Source organism: Lathyrus oleraceus, chromosome 4 (assembly GCF_024323335.1).
Source record: "Lathyrus oleraceus cultivar Zhongwan6 chromosome 4, CAAS_Psat_ZW6_1.0, whole genome shotgun sequence".
Taxonomy (NCBI): Eukaryota; Viridiplantae; Streptophyta; class Magnoliopsida; order Fabales; family Fabaceae; genus Lathyrus; species Lathyrus oleraceus.
The window spans coordinates 426,951,070-426,962,679 of NC_066582.1; the positions used below are offsets into that span (position 1 = coordinate 426,951,070).

Below are 11,610 nucleotides of genomic sequence, written 5' to 3' on the forward strand. Positions count from 1 at the left end.
ACTTTATCGCAAACAATTTCTTTAAACAATTTATAGCATTTGGAAACTCTTCAGGAGTTCCAACAATACTTATGTCATCCACATGAATATCTATTATAGAAAATTATTTTTAGATATTTTCATAAGAATACAAGGACATACGAAATTATTTGTATATCCATCTCTCAGAAAATATTCACCGAGACAATTATACCACATGCGTACACATGGTTTTAACTCATATAGAGACTTGTTCAATTTGATGGAGTAGTTTTATCGAAATCCAAAATTATGTATCTATAAAATATTAAAGCCTTTATGGATTTTCATGTAAATGTCACATCCATCATGTTCAAATTAAGCCATTCATGTGTTACAAGGCTAGTTAAATATAAAAAATTAACCGAATCCACTACAGGTGGATATGTTTCATCAAAATCAGTATTAAGTCTTTGTGAAAATTATCGAGCAACAAATCAAGCTTAATATCTCACAATTTCACCATTTTTATTTTACTTTTTCACAAAAACTCATTTATATCCAATTGTTTTCACACCTTGAGGTGTTCAGACTATATGTCCAAAATCGAGTCACTAGTAAAGTGAGTTTAATTCTTCTTCAATTGAATATGTTCATTTTGGTCAATTATCACTTTGCCTACAATCTTTGATAGACTTTGACTCATGATCCTTGTTATCATTTATCATTTTTAGAGCCATATTGTATACAAAGACATTGTCAACATTGACTTTATTTTGGTTCTATCATATTCCATTCATGACATAATTTATCGAGATCTCTTAATTTTTATAAATTGCAGGTACCTGGTTAGTTCTTCTAGAACTCAAAAGTAAATCATTTCAAAGTGCTCTTAGAATTTTCATATCCTCACTTAGGTCATACTACATTTAGTTTCTTTTCTTGGTAGAGACCTTTTTCATATCCTCACGCTTGAGGCGCAATTACAACATATTTATAATATTAAGTTGTTCAATAGGAGAATCCACTTTTGTTCTAGTTGACATTTCAACAAAAAGATAAAAGAATTCTTCTACAAAGAAGAAGAAATCTTATGAAAAGGTAAGTCCCTCTAAAAAGGAACAATTTGTGCATAATATTCATGATCATGTTGAAACTGTGAATATTGCTAAGGAAGTTGATTTCAATATCATTGAAAAAATCATTGATCATGCTGAAACCACTATTGAGGAACTTCGTGTGGAACCACACGTTGAATCACATGTTGAACTAAATGTTAAAACATTTGTTCCAACATCTGGTGGTCCACAGGCCAAACCCACTTTTGTACCAATTGGTGAACCACCTGTTGAATCTCCCACTGAATCCACTGATGAACCTCATGATAAGTAAATCATATAGACAAACATGTCAGGATTGATGGTCATCTTCTTGATACACATATCATTGACGCACTGCTGGATGAAGTTTTCAATGGAAACTATGTCTCCATTGAATATTCTGCTGATGATATCCTTAATGAGAACCCTCAAAATATAGAGGCTAAGGTTCAAAGTAAAAGGAGTGTGGAAGTTGATAAAGCTGATGAATATGATGATATTCCCATTGATAATTTCATGAAGAGGATTATTGAAAGTGTTACCAATCCTCAAGAGAAAGTTATAGAAAAAGATGTGGTGAATACTGATGAAGAACCTGTAGTGAAAGTAATTAGGAGTATTGCTAAGTTTGTAACTGATAGAGTTAAAGACAAGAAGAAGCTGAAAGTTATTACTCCCAAGTCTGAAATAAAGAATCCCGAAAAGGTGAAGCACAAATCTCCTATAAAAAGGCATTTGAAAAAGAAGAAAGTAGAAGAAAAGGTTATTGATAAGAAGTCTCTGAAGAGAAAACTTGTACAGCAAGTGACTCTGAGACAAATGATGAACCAGATGTCCTAGACATTGTGACATCTTCTAGGAGAAAGATTGGAGGAAAAATGATTGATGTCAATATTTTAGTTGCTCCCTTGCATAATGTATCTTTCCACTCAAAAGCAAGTGTTCAGAAGTGGAAGTATGTATTTCAGAGAATAATTTCTCATGAAAGAGAGCTTTGGAAAGAAGCTCTTGATTGTAAAGATATTATGGATTTAATAAAAGCTCATAGGTTAATGAAGAGCATAACTAATATTGGTCATTGCTATGAAAAGCCAGTCAATGAGTTTATTATGAATATCTCACTTGATTGCAATGTTGAAGGAAGTCAGTAGTATATGAAGGTATATGTTAGAGGAAAGTTTGTGAAGTTTTCACCCTCAATTATTAATGATTATTTTGGCAGAAGCAAGTTTGTAGGGTCTGAGCAAGCTTCATCCATTGAAAAGATTGCTAAGGAAATAACTGGTGGACAAGTGAAGCAATTGCCAACAAAGGGTTACTCTCTATTGGAAGATTGAAGGTGAATTAAGATATTCTGAATATGATTGGTACATCTAATTGAGCATCCATAAACCACAATTCAAGTATAACCTCTGCTTTCACCAAACTTATATCCCAAATAGGAACAAAGGCAAAACTGAATTTTGGAGATTATGCATTTGAGCAAACTATGAAGCATGTTGACTATTTTATTGTGAAGCTACCCATAACATTCCATTGTTTGTTAACTGGAATTATCTTAGATTAATATCCTGAGATTTTGCATCCTTAAGAAGCTCGAAACAAAAAGACAGTGCCACTAACCCTTGATAAGAAACTGTTTGTTGGGACACGTGTCCAAAACATTATGGTGACAAAGCACCAAGGTCACGCTGCTGGTGGGAATTCTTCTCTGGTATCCAAAGCCACTAGAAAAGATGTGTTACTTGAGATAATGGAAGTTTCAAAGGATCTGTAAGAAATAATTATTGCAAGTACCATCAGGGAAATGAATGTGGATGGTTTGATCAAAATGCTGACCAAGAAGAAGGAAGCTGACAGTGAAGAAGAAGAGGAAACTGCTAGTGATACTTAAGAGCAAATCTTATTTTGAAAAATAATAACTATGTGCCTCTAAGCAAGAGTCCCAAACCTGAAAAGAAAATTCTTTCTAAAACCTCTACATGTTTTGGTGATATCATAAAGAAATATAATAAATCTTTTCAGAAATTTCTTGCTAAAAGTATGAATAAAAGCTTGATGGCTATGTGTCTGGTAATATATTTTCTAACACATAATATATTTTTTGGTGGTTACTTAGGATTGAGAGAATTAGGGACTACGCTAACATGTGAATTGTAAGGTATTGTAATTAGCATAAACATTGAAAACTCACCTTAGTGTACGATGTTACTTAGACACATAACCATTGAAAACTCTTCACTTTGTTGTATGATGTTACTTAGACACATAACCATTGAAAACATTTCTTCATGGTGTATGATGTCACTCGAACATATTTTTTTTGATGTTAGACACATTACAAAATTTGGAGACAAATTTCCAGTTAATTTGCAGAAAATTATATGCTCATGTAGAAAATGCCAGCTTACGTCCTTTTGCCCTTTTGTTCACGCAATTGCTTCTATGAAGAGCATGAACTGCATGGTAGAAGAGTATATTTCCGATATCTACAAAAACTCCAAGTATCAGGAAATATTCAACCCTGTATTTTTATCATGTTAATGGATCTAATTTACGGGTCAAGACAACCTACCCTAATTTTCAACCCCCATTATTCAGAAAGATTCTAGTAAGACTACAACAGAAAATGAATCTTTAGAAAGGTGAAATTTATTGATCAAATTGTAAAATGAGAAGGATATGATTACATGTTAGATACAATAGATGCAAAAAATATGATCATAAAAATTCAATTTCTAAGATTTCATCACCAGCCAATGAACTCAAACAACTCAGACATGTTGAACTTACACAACAAAGACATGTCAAGCTCAAACAACTTAGGCAAGTCAAACTCAAACTACTTAGATAACTCAAGCTTATACAATTTCATCAAGACCTTTTGATGAATGTTAATGGTTGTTAATGAATTTTGTTAATTTTTTTTGAACTAATCCAATATTTTGATACATAATTAATAAATGCAGATTTTGGTACAATGGAAATAAATGTTGTGCAGGTACCAATATAAATGAATTGATGCAATCATAGTACTAATAACATTGCATTACATGTATGTAATAAACTACTGCATCTTTGTATTAAACTTCTCCAATGCCAAAAATGTGTATTAAACTACATACGTGTTTTACACATATGTGGTGTATTAAACTACTGCAATGTCAAACATATGATACAAAACTGATGATGCAAAACATAAACTCTGAACAAAAAATGAACTTAGAACAGACAATTAAGTTAAGATATTAACTAGGAACAAAAGGTTAATTGGAAACAAATTTCATTTTATTCAATTACATACATTACACAATCAACTTAGAATAGAAAACTTACACATCCAACTTATATATAACTTAACATATAGAAAACTTACACATCCAACTTATATATAACTTAACATTGCACAATCAGCTTGTACATTACAAAAGCTATAAGTATAAAACATAAATTCTTTTAAAATTTCTTCCTGTTTATTGTGTTTCTGGAGCCATCTCAAGTTCTCGTGACTATTGCTTTTGTGTATCAATTATGTATATGTCTTTCAATCATTCTTTTATATTAAGTCAGTTAATCTTTATTTGTTTTTATTAAAATTTTCAACCTGATTTTTTTTTGTTTCATCATAAAAATTCTTTCTCATCGTCCACTTCATCGTAAAATCAATAAAAAATAATCACACCTACTTTGAGTAGTCCCTTGCATAAATTCACAATAACATCACTCATTTCGCGGAGTAGACCAAAATTTTAGACTTGCAACTAGGGATGAGAATAGGTCAGTCCGATCTACAGAGACCTATAGCCTAGCCTATTTAAGGTCAGATCAAACCTGACCTATTCAATAAAAAAGTCAGATTTATACTTTTTTAAAAACCTATTAAATTAAATAGGTCAGACTTAAATTATTAAAAAAAGCATATGAAATTTTATAGGTCGATCTATATTTTCATATATATTAAAAATAGTTTAAATAGGTTGACTTATATATGCATATATATTAGGAAAAAAATGCTAAATAGGTTGGCCTATATATACATATATAGACCGACGTATAATACTTCTTAAGTAATACTCCCTCCGGTCTCATATGTAAGCAAAAAAAAAAAAATTTGGAGTCTCAAATATAAGCAAAAATTAATTACAATGGTTACAATTAAATATACCATTCCAATTTTACCCTCAAATTTAGTTTTTCAATATTCATGTTTATTCCTATAATAACTCCACTTTTTACACTTCCAAAAGAGCATTTATTCTGAAACGTTGCATTTGTTATCATTGGCTTTTGAAAAGTCATATCCTATTATAAATGGTGCAGTATCATCTTGTACAAAACTCCATGAGTCATGTTCTTCCTTTTTTTTTTATACTCTAAAAATGGCAAACCCACATCATTTAGCTAATGAGTTTCCATCTTTTGATTTAGGTATCGAAGACAATAAAGTTCCTGAAACAATTCAAACTCCAACAAATGAAAGTGCAGAAAATATCACTCCAAAGAATGCAAGTGAAAATGCTCTAACTCCAACAAATGAAAACACCATTGTTGAATACTTAGATATGGATGAGTTTGATCTGAACAAATTACCAGCATTGAACTTTGGTGTCAAGAAAGAAGAGGTTAAAGATATGATAAAAATTTACTTACTAGCTGCAATACTTTCAGTTTCTCCACCACTTTCATATTGATTAAATTCAGTCTCCTCTCCATCTTCTTCATTTGGAATAAATTCACTCTCTGCAATTTTATAAAACAGTATTAAAAGTGAAAAAAATTAATTAAGTTGTTCAAAAATTATCTAACATAAAAGTATTAGAGCATATTACCTTCTTCCATGACATGAACTTCATTTGAATATAAAGCATCAACATCAATGTCCTCATTAATATTAAAAAAACCATGTTCAAAATCATTTTCACAATTGAACATATTAGCTTCTTCCATGTATTCTTCATTTGATGAACTACCATGTAGGTCCTTAAAAGACAAGTTAAAATTACTTGAAGAAGGATCATTTAGATTAATGGATGGTGCTATGTTGCATTCCATCATTTCATGATCAATATATGGAGTGTTTAGATCAATATTAAGAGACATTTTTATGAGAACCAAAAGATAATGATACAGGAAATGTAAAATTTTGGCTATGAAAATGAGAACCAAAAGCTTTAGTATTTATAGAACTCACTATGAAAATGTTAAATTTCTACAGGGCGGGACCATGGAAATTTAGGCGGGTGGAGAATACAGTAAATGGACTAAGAAGTGTTGTTTTTAGGCGGGACAAATTTCTACAGGAAATTTTAGTAAGAGGAAGTGGAATATATAACCACTAAATGACTAACCATTAAATGGTATTAATAAAAATTGACTAACCACTAAATGGTTATAATAAAAATATAATAAATCATATGCTAGACTCAGGCCTTGTAAGTTTATCGTAGACCAGACTCAGGCCTTTTAAAATCTAGTATAGTCTAGTCTATTTCCATCCCCTACTTGCAATGTCTAACTTGTCTACACCGTCCCGTCCCATTTTTTTTCCAGACGCGGGCGTGAACATAAAATATTATCATTTTTAGGTTAAAATAGTGCAATATTTGTGGGCCCACTCTACCCCGTCATCAATTTTTGCGGTACAATCCGATCACGATCCGTTTTGAACTTGACTGGAATTTGTGGACTCACTACCACCTTATGCATCTTGTGTGATAAGAGAAAATTGTTTTCTTGAAGCTTGATTGAGAGTTTCGGTGCAAACGTGTTACCCTAGCTTGAATGCACCATTGTTGATGATGTAACTTGTGAAGATCTTCCATGTTGATTTCTTGATCCGCCATGAGAGCTTCTCTGAAGCTTGGTTTGAAGACTGATTTTGCAGCAATGGAACATCTTCTCTGAAGCTTGGATGCAACCACTGGTACACTACATACACTCGTATGGGGCAGATGAATTGCTGCAGTTGAATGGAGCGGAAAATAGGCCCCGTAGGCGATTGATACCATAATAGAGTTGAAGTTGAACTTTGTTCATCTATCTAAATTTCTGCATTGTAGAACTTGCATGGAGAATATAGGAAGCTACCATGCAATGGTTTGTTACAAGAGTTTGTTGTAATTAGTTAGAGTTCCTAACTAACTCTCTTATCTAGCTCACTATCTTACTTGCTTACTAAACTACTTATTTACACAATGGTATGAACTCAAAAGTATACAATATCAAGTTTGGAGATAATGCATAAAAAACTTATGGAATTTGTTAAATGCCTTCTTGCTAATGAGTTACACAATCAGAAAAATATAAATCAGTCACTATATATACTATGGAGTAACATGTTTAAGGGTTTGAACTTTGAATTGTTTGGCAATATAGGATGAATAATAATAAGATATTTGAAATATAAACCAAAACAGTTATACCAATATTTGATAATCAATAAAAATTTGAAACTGATCGACAAGACAATTTTTTATATCATTCATCTTATACTAAAATCCAAAATCTGGTAAATATGCCTTAAACCTCTTGGTTGAATGCCATGAGATTAGACTACAACAAAATTAATCATTCAATCCTTCAACAGAACCAAGAACTTCCTTATAAATCATAACTTTCCATACGTAAGCTTCAATTTCTTCAAATTTTTGGGTAGTTAAATTATACCGGGCTATCTTATGACCAGCTGTGAAGAATATTTCGTTCTTCCACGCTCCAATAGGATATCCAATGTCATCTGGATGTCTTATAATTAAGAATTTAGTCCATGATTCTTTTACATCGAGTTTACCCAGAATCCACATATGATAATCATTTTCGCCATCATAACAAAGGAAAGCAACCGACTCATTTAATATCAGGAGGTGTTGGTACCTACCTTGATACTTGAAATCTGATTCTGAAGGTAAAACTGTTGGAATGAATTTCTCATTGCTAAAGTCGAACGAAAACATTTTATCTTCAAACTCCAAAAAATGGCACAATTGATAATTTGAATTAACCAGAGAATGACATCGCCAAGGCAATGACATATCGATGTCATTTAGTTTCCTCCAACTGTTATTTTTTAGGCTATATATCTCCCATAGAGGGTCGCAAATATCTACGTACTCTACGTTCCACCAACACATGTCATCGTCATCCATTAAAAGCTCCCAAAAAGAACTATCCTTCTCCGGCAAAGACAACCAGCTACGATCAGAAAATGAGTCATTAGGATAATCAACATTCCGAAGCACTTTGTAGTCGTCTCTAACACAGTCATAACCAAATGCACTTGGAGGAGAGTTAAACTCAAAGTTCTCATATGTTTGAAAGCTAGGAGGAAGTACCTTGAATTCCGTGGTAGCAGGATTCCATAACACAGTTGGTGATTCATTGCCATGATCTTGATAGAGACAAAGAACGCCATTAATACTGGAAGAACCTAACACTTCCACATAGTTATGATCCTCTTCAAAAGGAGGTGGCCAATCTATTATCACCATATCCTCAAACCTATCACCAGAAAGCTTGGACAATACATCGTCGACTTCAATTATAATCTTTAAGAGAAGAGAGGTGTTTTCATACTCCTCATTAGGTTTAAATACGAAGAAATTCGCGTGAAACATGTCCGTGAAATTAGGGTTTTGAAATAAAAGAGACCATGATTTTTGAACACATGTGAATCGTTTTAGAGGTTTAAGAGGCAATTTAGAGAGTATGGATAAAGCGAGTTCATATGGAATGTGAGAAGTATTAACCTTTTTCTTGTATGTAATGGTAGCCATAATATGAATTGAGAGAATGAGAAGAAACTGAAACAGAAAAGCTTTGAAATAAACACAAAGCATCGAAATTTTTTGCAAACCATCAAGTATATTTCTAATCTTTTTCATTTTTGGTATATACTATTTTTTAAATATGAAATTTGTTTGCTTAATTGATAAGATATTGTATTTTTCACTATTTTTAGTATATATATATATATATATATATATATATATATATATATATATATGAGAGAGAGAGAGAGGGGTTTTTGAAAGGAATATCTAAAGAATGAATGATGAGAACATGAAAATGAAAATCACATGAAAAGCTTTTCATTTTTTTAATTTAAAATATTTAACGACGTGAAAATCACATGGTAAATTTGCGACGTGAAAACTACATGGTAGAACCTGATTTTAAATATTTAGCGACGTGAAAATCATGTGACAAATTTGCAACGTGAAAATTACGTGACAAAACCTGATTTTCATTTTTTTTTAATTTTAAATGTTTAGCAACATGAAAATTACATAGCAACATCTTTTTTTAGCCCTAAATTAATCATTTATACTCATTTAACTCAACTTGCACCTATCAATTTAACTCTCTCAGCCATCCAATAAAGATGAATATTTTAATATATGATATTTGAAGGAATTTTTTTTTCAAATATACTTATATATCAAGCGATATATCCAAACTATTAACAAGTTTGCCCTTACACACATGTATTAGTCTAATACGTGCATTGGTTAGTGGCATACTTGTTGAATTATCCAAGTTGGAGCCCTTCTCATGGAAGTTGTTTTGGTTTAAGGATTCATACTTGTGAATAAATGGTTGAGTGTTCTCCAAAGAATGACTTAATCAATTAAAATTCACCACTAATATTTGACTAACCATTGACTAACTCTTGTTAATATTGATTTACTTTCAAGTCATTTACTATTATGCAATTTAAATTTCAGTCATTTATCATCCATTGTCATTTACATTTCATGTAACTTGTTTATGTTTCAAGTCATTTTCACTTTACTCAATTTACTTCATATGTAATTAAGAAACTTAACATTAAGTGTTTTTCAAGATGGAGATAATGATGAGAGTATGAAGAGAGACACATTGAGCATCCGAATGATTTGACTAAAGTTTGGTCTCAAGTTAGGATCTTTAACCCAACATGGTTGTATGACAAAAGCTAGATCAGGTGATATATCGTCTGGAATTTTCGGCCTCTCTTGCTGCAATCTCAAATGCAAATCATTTTTTGATTAGAAAATAGCATCAATCACAAAAAACAATAGCTTTGAAAGTATGAAACTAATATATTAACTTTAATCCTTTAACAATGTCCATAACATAAAGGCTCTCCTACCACTTTGTAGTCGAGGATGTAGAAAAAATTGGTCGAGTTTCGTGATCAAATCCTTGTTTGAATTTTTCGTATCTGTAAGGTTATAAGGTCTATTACAACTATCCTTAAATCATAGTAGAGAAATTTGAATCAACATTTCTAACTTGAGGGGAAAATATAACTAGCTGATTGATGAAAAATCACTCAAATTTTTTGAATTTAGTACCTTGAAAACAGCTGCATAAGGAGCATGTAAATTGGACATTCCTTCAAATGTTCTAGTTTCTGCAGTTATCATTTCAGTCACCGATTCTTCTCTTGCAAGACCAAAAACTACATTGATTGATAGAATACAATATTTTGTTATAATTAGTCATAATTAGTTTCCTATAATTACGTTGTATCATAATTAGATAGTTGACCAAATATTACACATTGATGTATATATATTCTATTCAGATCAATGAGAAGGACACGATTTCCATTATCTTATATGGTATCAATCCTAACCTATCCCTCTCTCTAAAAAAAAATTAAAAAAAACAAACGCAGAAACGTGTTTCTTCTTCTCCCCCATTACAGTCCGCCGTCGCATGCTTCTTCTCCCTTCTTGAAGTCTACCGCCACAACAGGACTACCGTACTCTGTACCGCCGCTGCCGCCGAACACGACAACCATCCTATTCTCTCGCCTTCCGCCTTTGTTCGCACCGTCGTCGTCGCACCTGCAGCCATGTCTGAATCATACCATTCAGAACATAGTGACGTCGATACCCACAAATCCACCGATACCCATAAATCCGCCGATATTGGTGATTCCGGTTAGCCCAAGAACACCATGTTTCGAGGTTCCAAATCGGAGTTTCATCCCGCTCTTTCCGTCTCCAATATTAGGAACCATATTCCTATTATTCTTGAGATGGAAAAAGATCAATATGGTACCTGGGCTGAACTTTTCCGCATCCATGCTTGCTCACATCGAGTCCTGCATCACATCGTTCCATCAATTGGAAAAGAGCCATCAGCCATTACTGATGCCAACCATGAACAATGATCCACTCTTGATGCCCCTGTTCTTCAGTGGATTTATTCCGCTATTTCTATCTATTTGCTGACCAATATTCTAGAACCCAACTCCAATGCAATGGAAGCATGGAATCGCTTGGAAGATATTTTTCAGGACAACAAAAATGCTCGAGCAGTCACTCTTGAGCAAGAGTTTTCTAACACTCGTATGGAGGATTTTCCCAATGTCTCCGCTTATTGTCAACGTCTTAAGATGCTTTCTGATCAGTTGAGAAATGTCGGCTCCCCTGTCAACAATCATCATCTGGTCCTTCAGCTGATCTCTGGTCTCCCAAAAGCTTACCGTAGTGTTGCTACTTTGATTCGCCAGAGCAACCCTCTTCCGACATTCTATCAGGCTCGTTCCATGCTCACTTGA

General features: G+C 32.7%; 2 protein-coding genes across 2 annotated transcripts; one reads left to right on the top strand and one right to left on the bottom strand.

Moving 5' to 3' along the window:
- Positions 1-7,461: 7,461 nt before the first annotated feature.
- On the bottom strand, positions 7,462-8,911 carry LOC127135623 (putative F-box protein At4g38870). The gene is made up of 2 exons (XM_051062284.1): positions 8,390-8,911; positions 7,462-8,249 (listed from the first exon to the last, which is right to left on the bottom strand). Exons 1-2 carry the CDS (start codon positions 8,891-8,893, stop codon positions 8,223-8,225), a joined length of 531 nt encoding a protein of 176 aa, XP_050918241.1. The 5' UTR covers positions 8,894-8,911; the 3' UTR covers positions 7,462-8,222.
- Positions 8,912-11,004: 2,093 nt separating this feature from the next.
- Positions 11,005-11,610, top strand: LOC127137811 (uncharacterized). Its single transcript, XM_051064233.1, has 2 exons — positions 11,005-11,104; positions 11,294-11,610. The coding sequence occupies exons 1-2, from the start codon at positions 11,005-11,007 to the stop codon at positions 11,608-11,610; spliced, it is 417 nt and encodes a 138-aa protein (XP_050920190.1).

Excerpts from the sequence above, each read along its gene's own strand:
- LOC127135623 (XM_051062284.1), bottom strand. The coding sequence starts at position 8,893 with ATGCTTTGTGTTTATTTCAAAGCTTTTCTGTTTCAGTTTCTTCTCATT. Across the intron at positions 8,250-8,389 it reads CTGCTACCACGGAATTCAAG|CTGGTTGTCTTTGCCGGAGA; the intron begins GTACTTCCTCCT and ends TTCTGATCGTAG.
- LOC127137811 (XM_051064233.1), top strand. The coding sequence starts at position 11,005 with ATGTTTCGAGGTTCCAAATCGGAGTTTCATCCCGCTCTTTCCGTCTCC. Across the intron at positions 11,105-11,293 it reads GATGGAAAAAGATCAATATG|AACCCAACTCCAATGCAATG; the intron begins GTACCTGGGCTG and ends CCAATATTCTAG.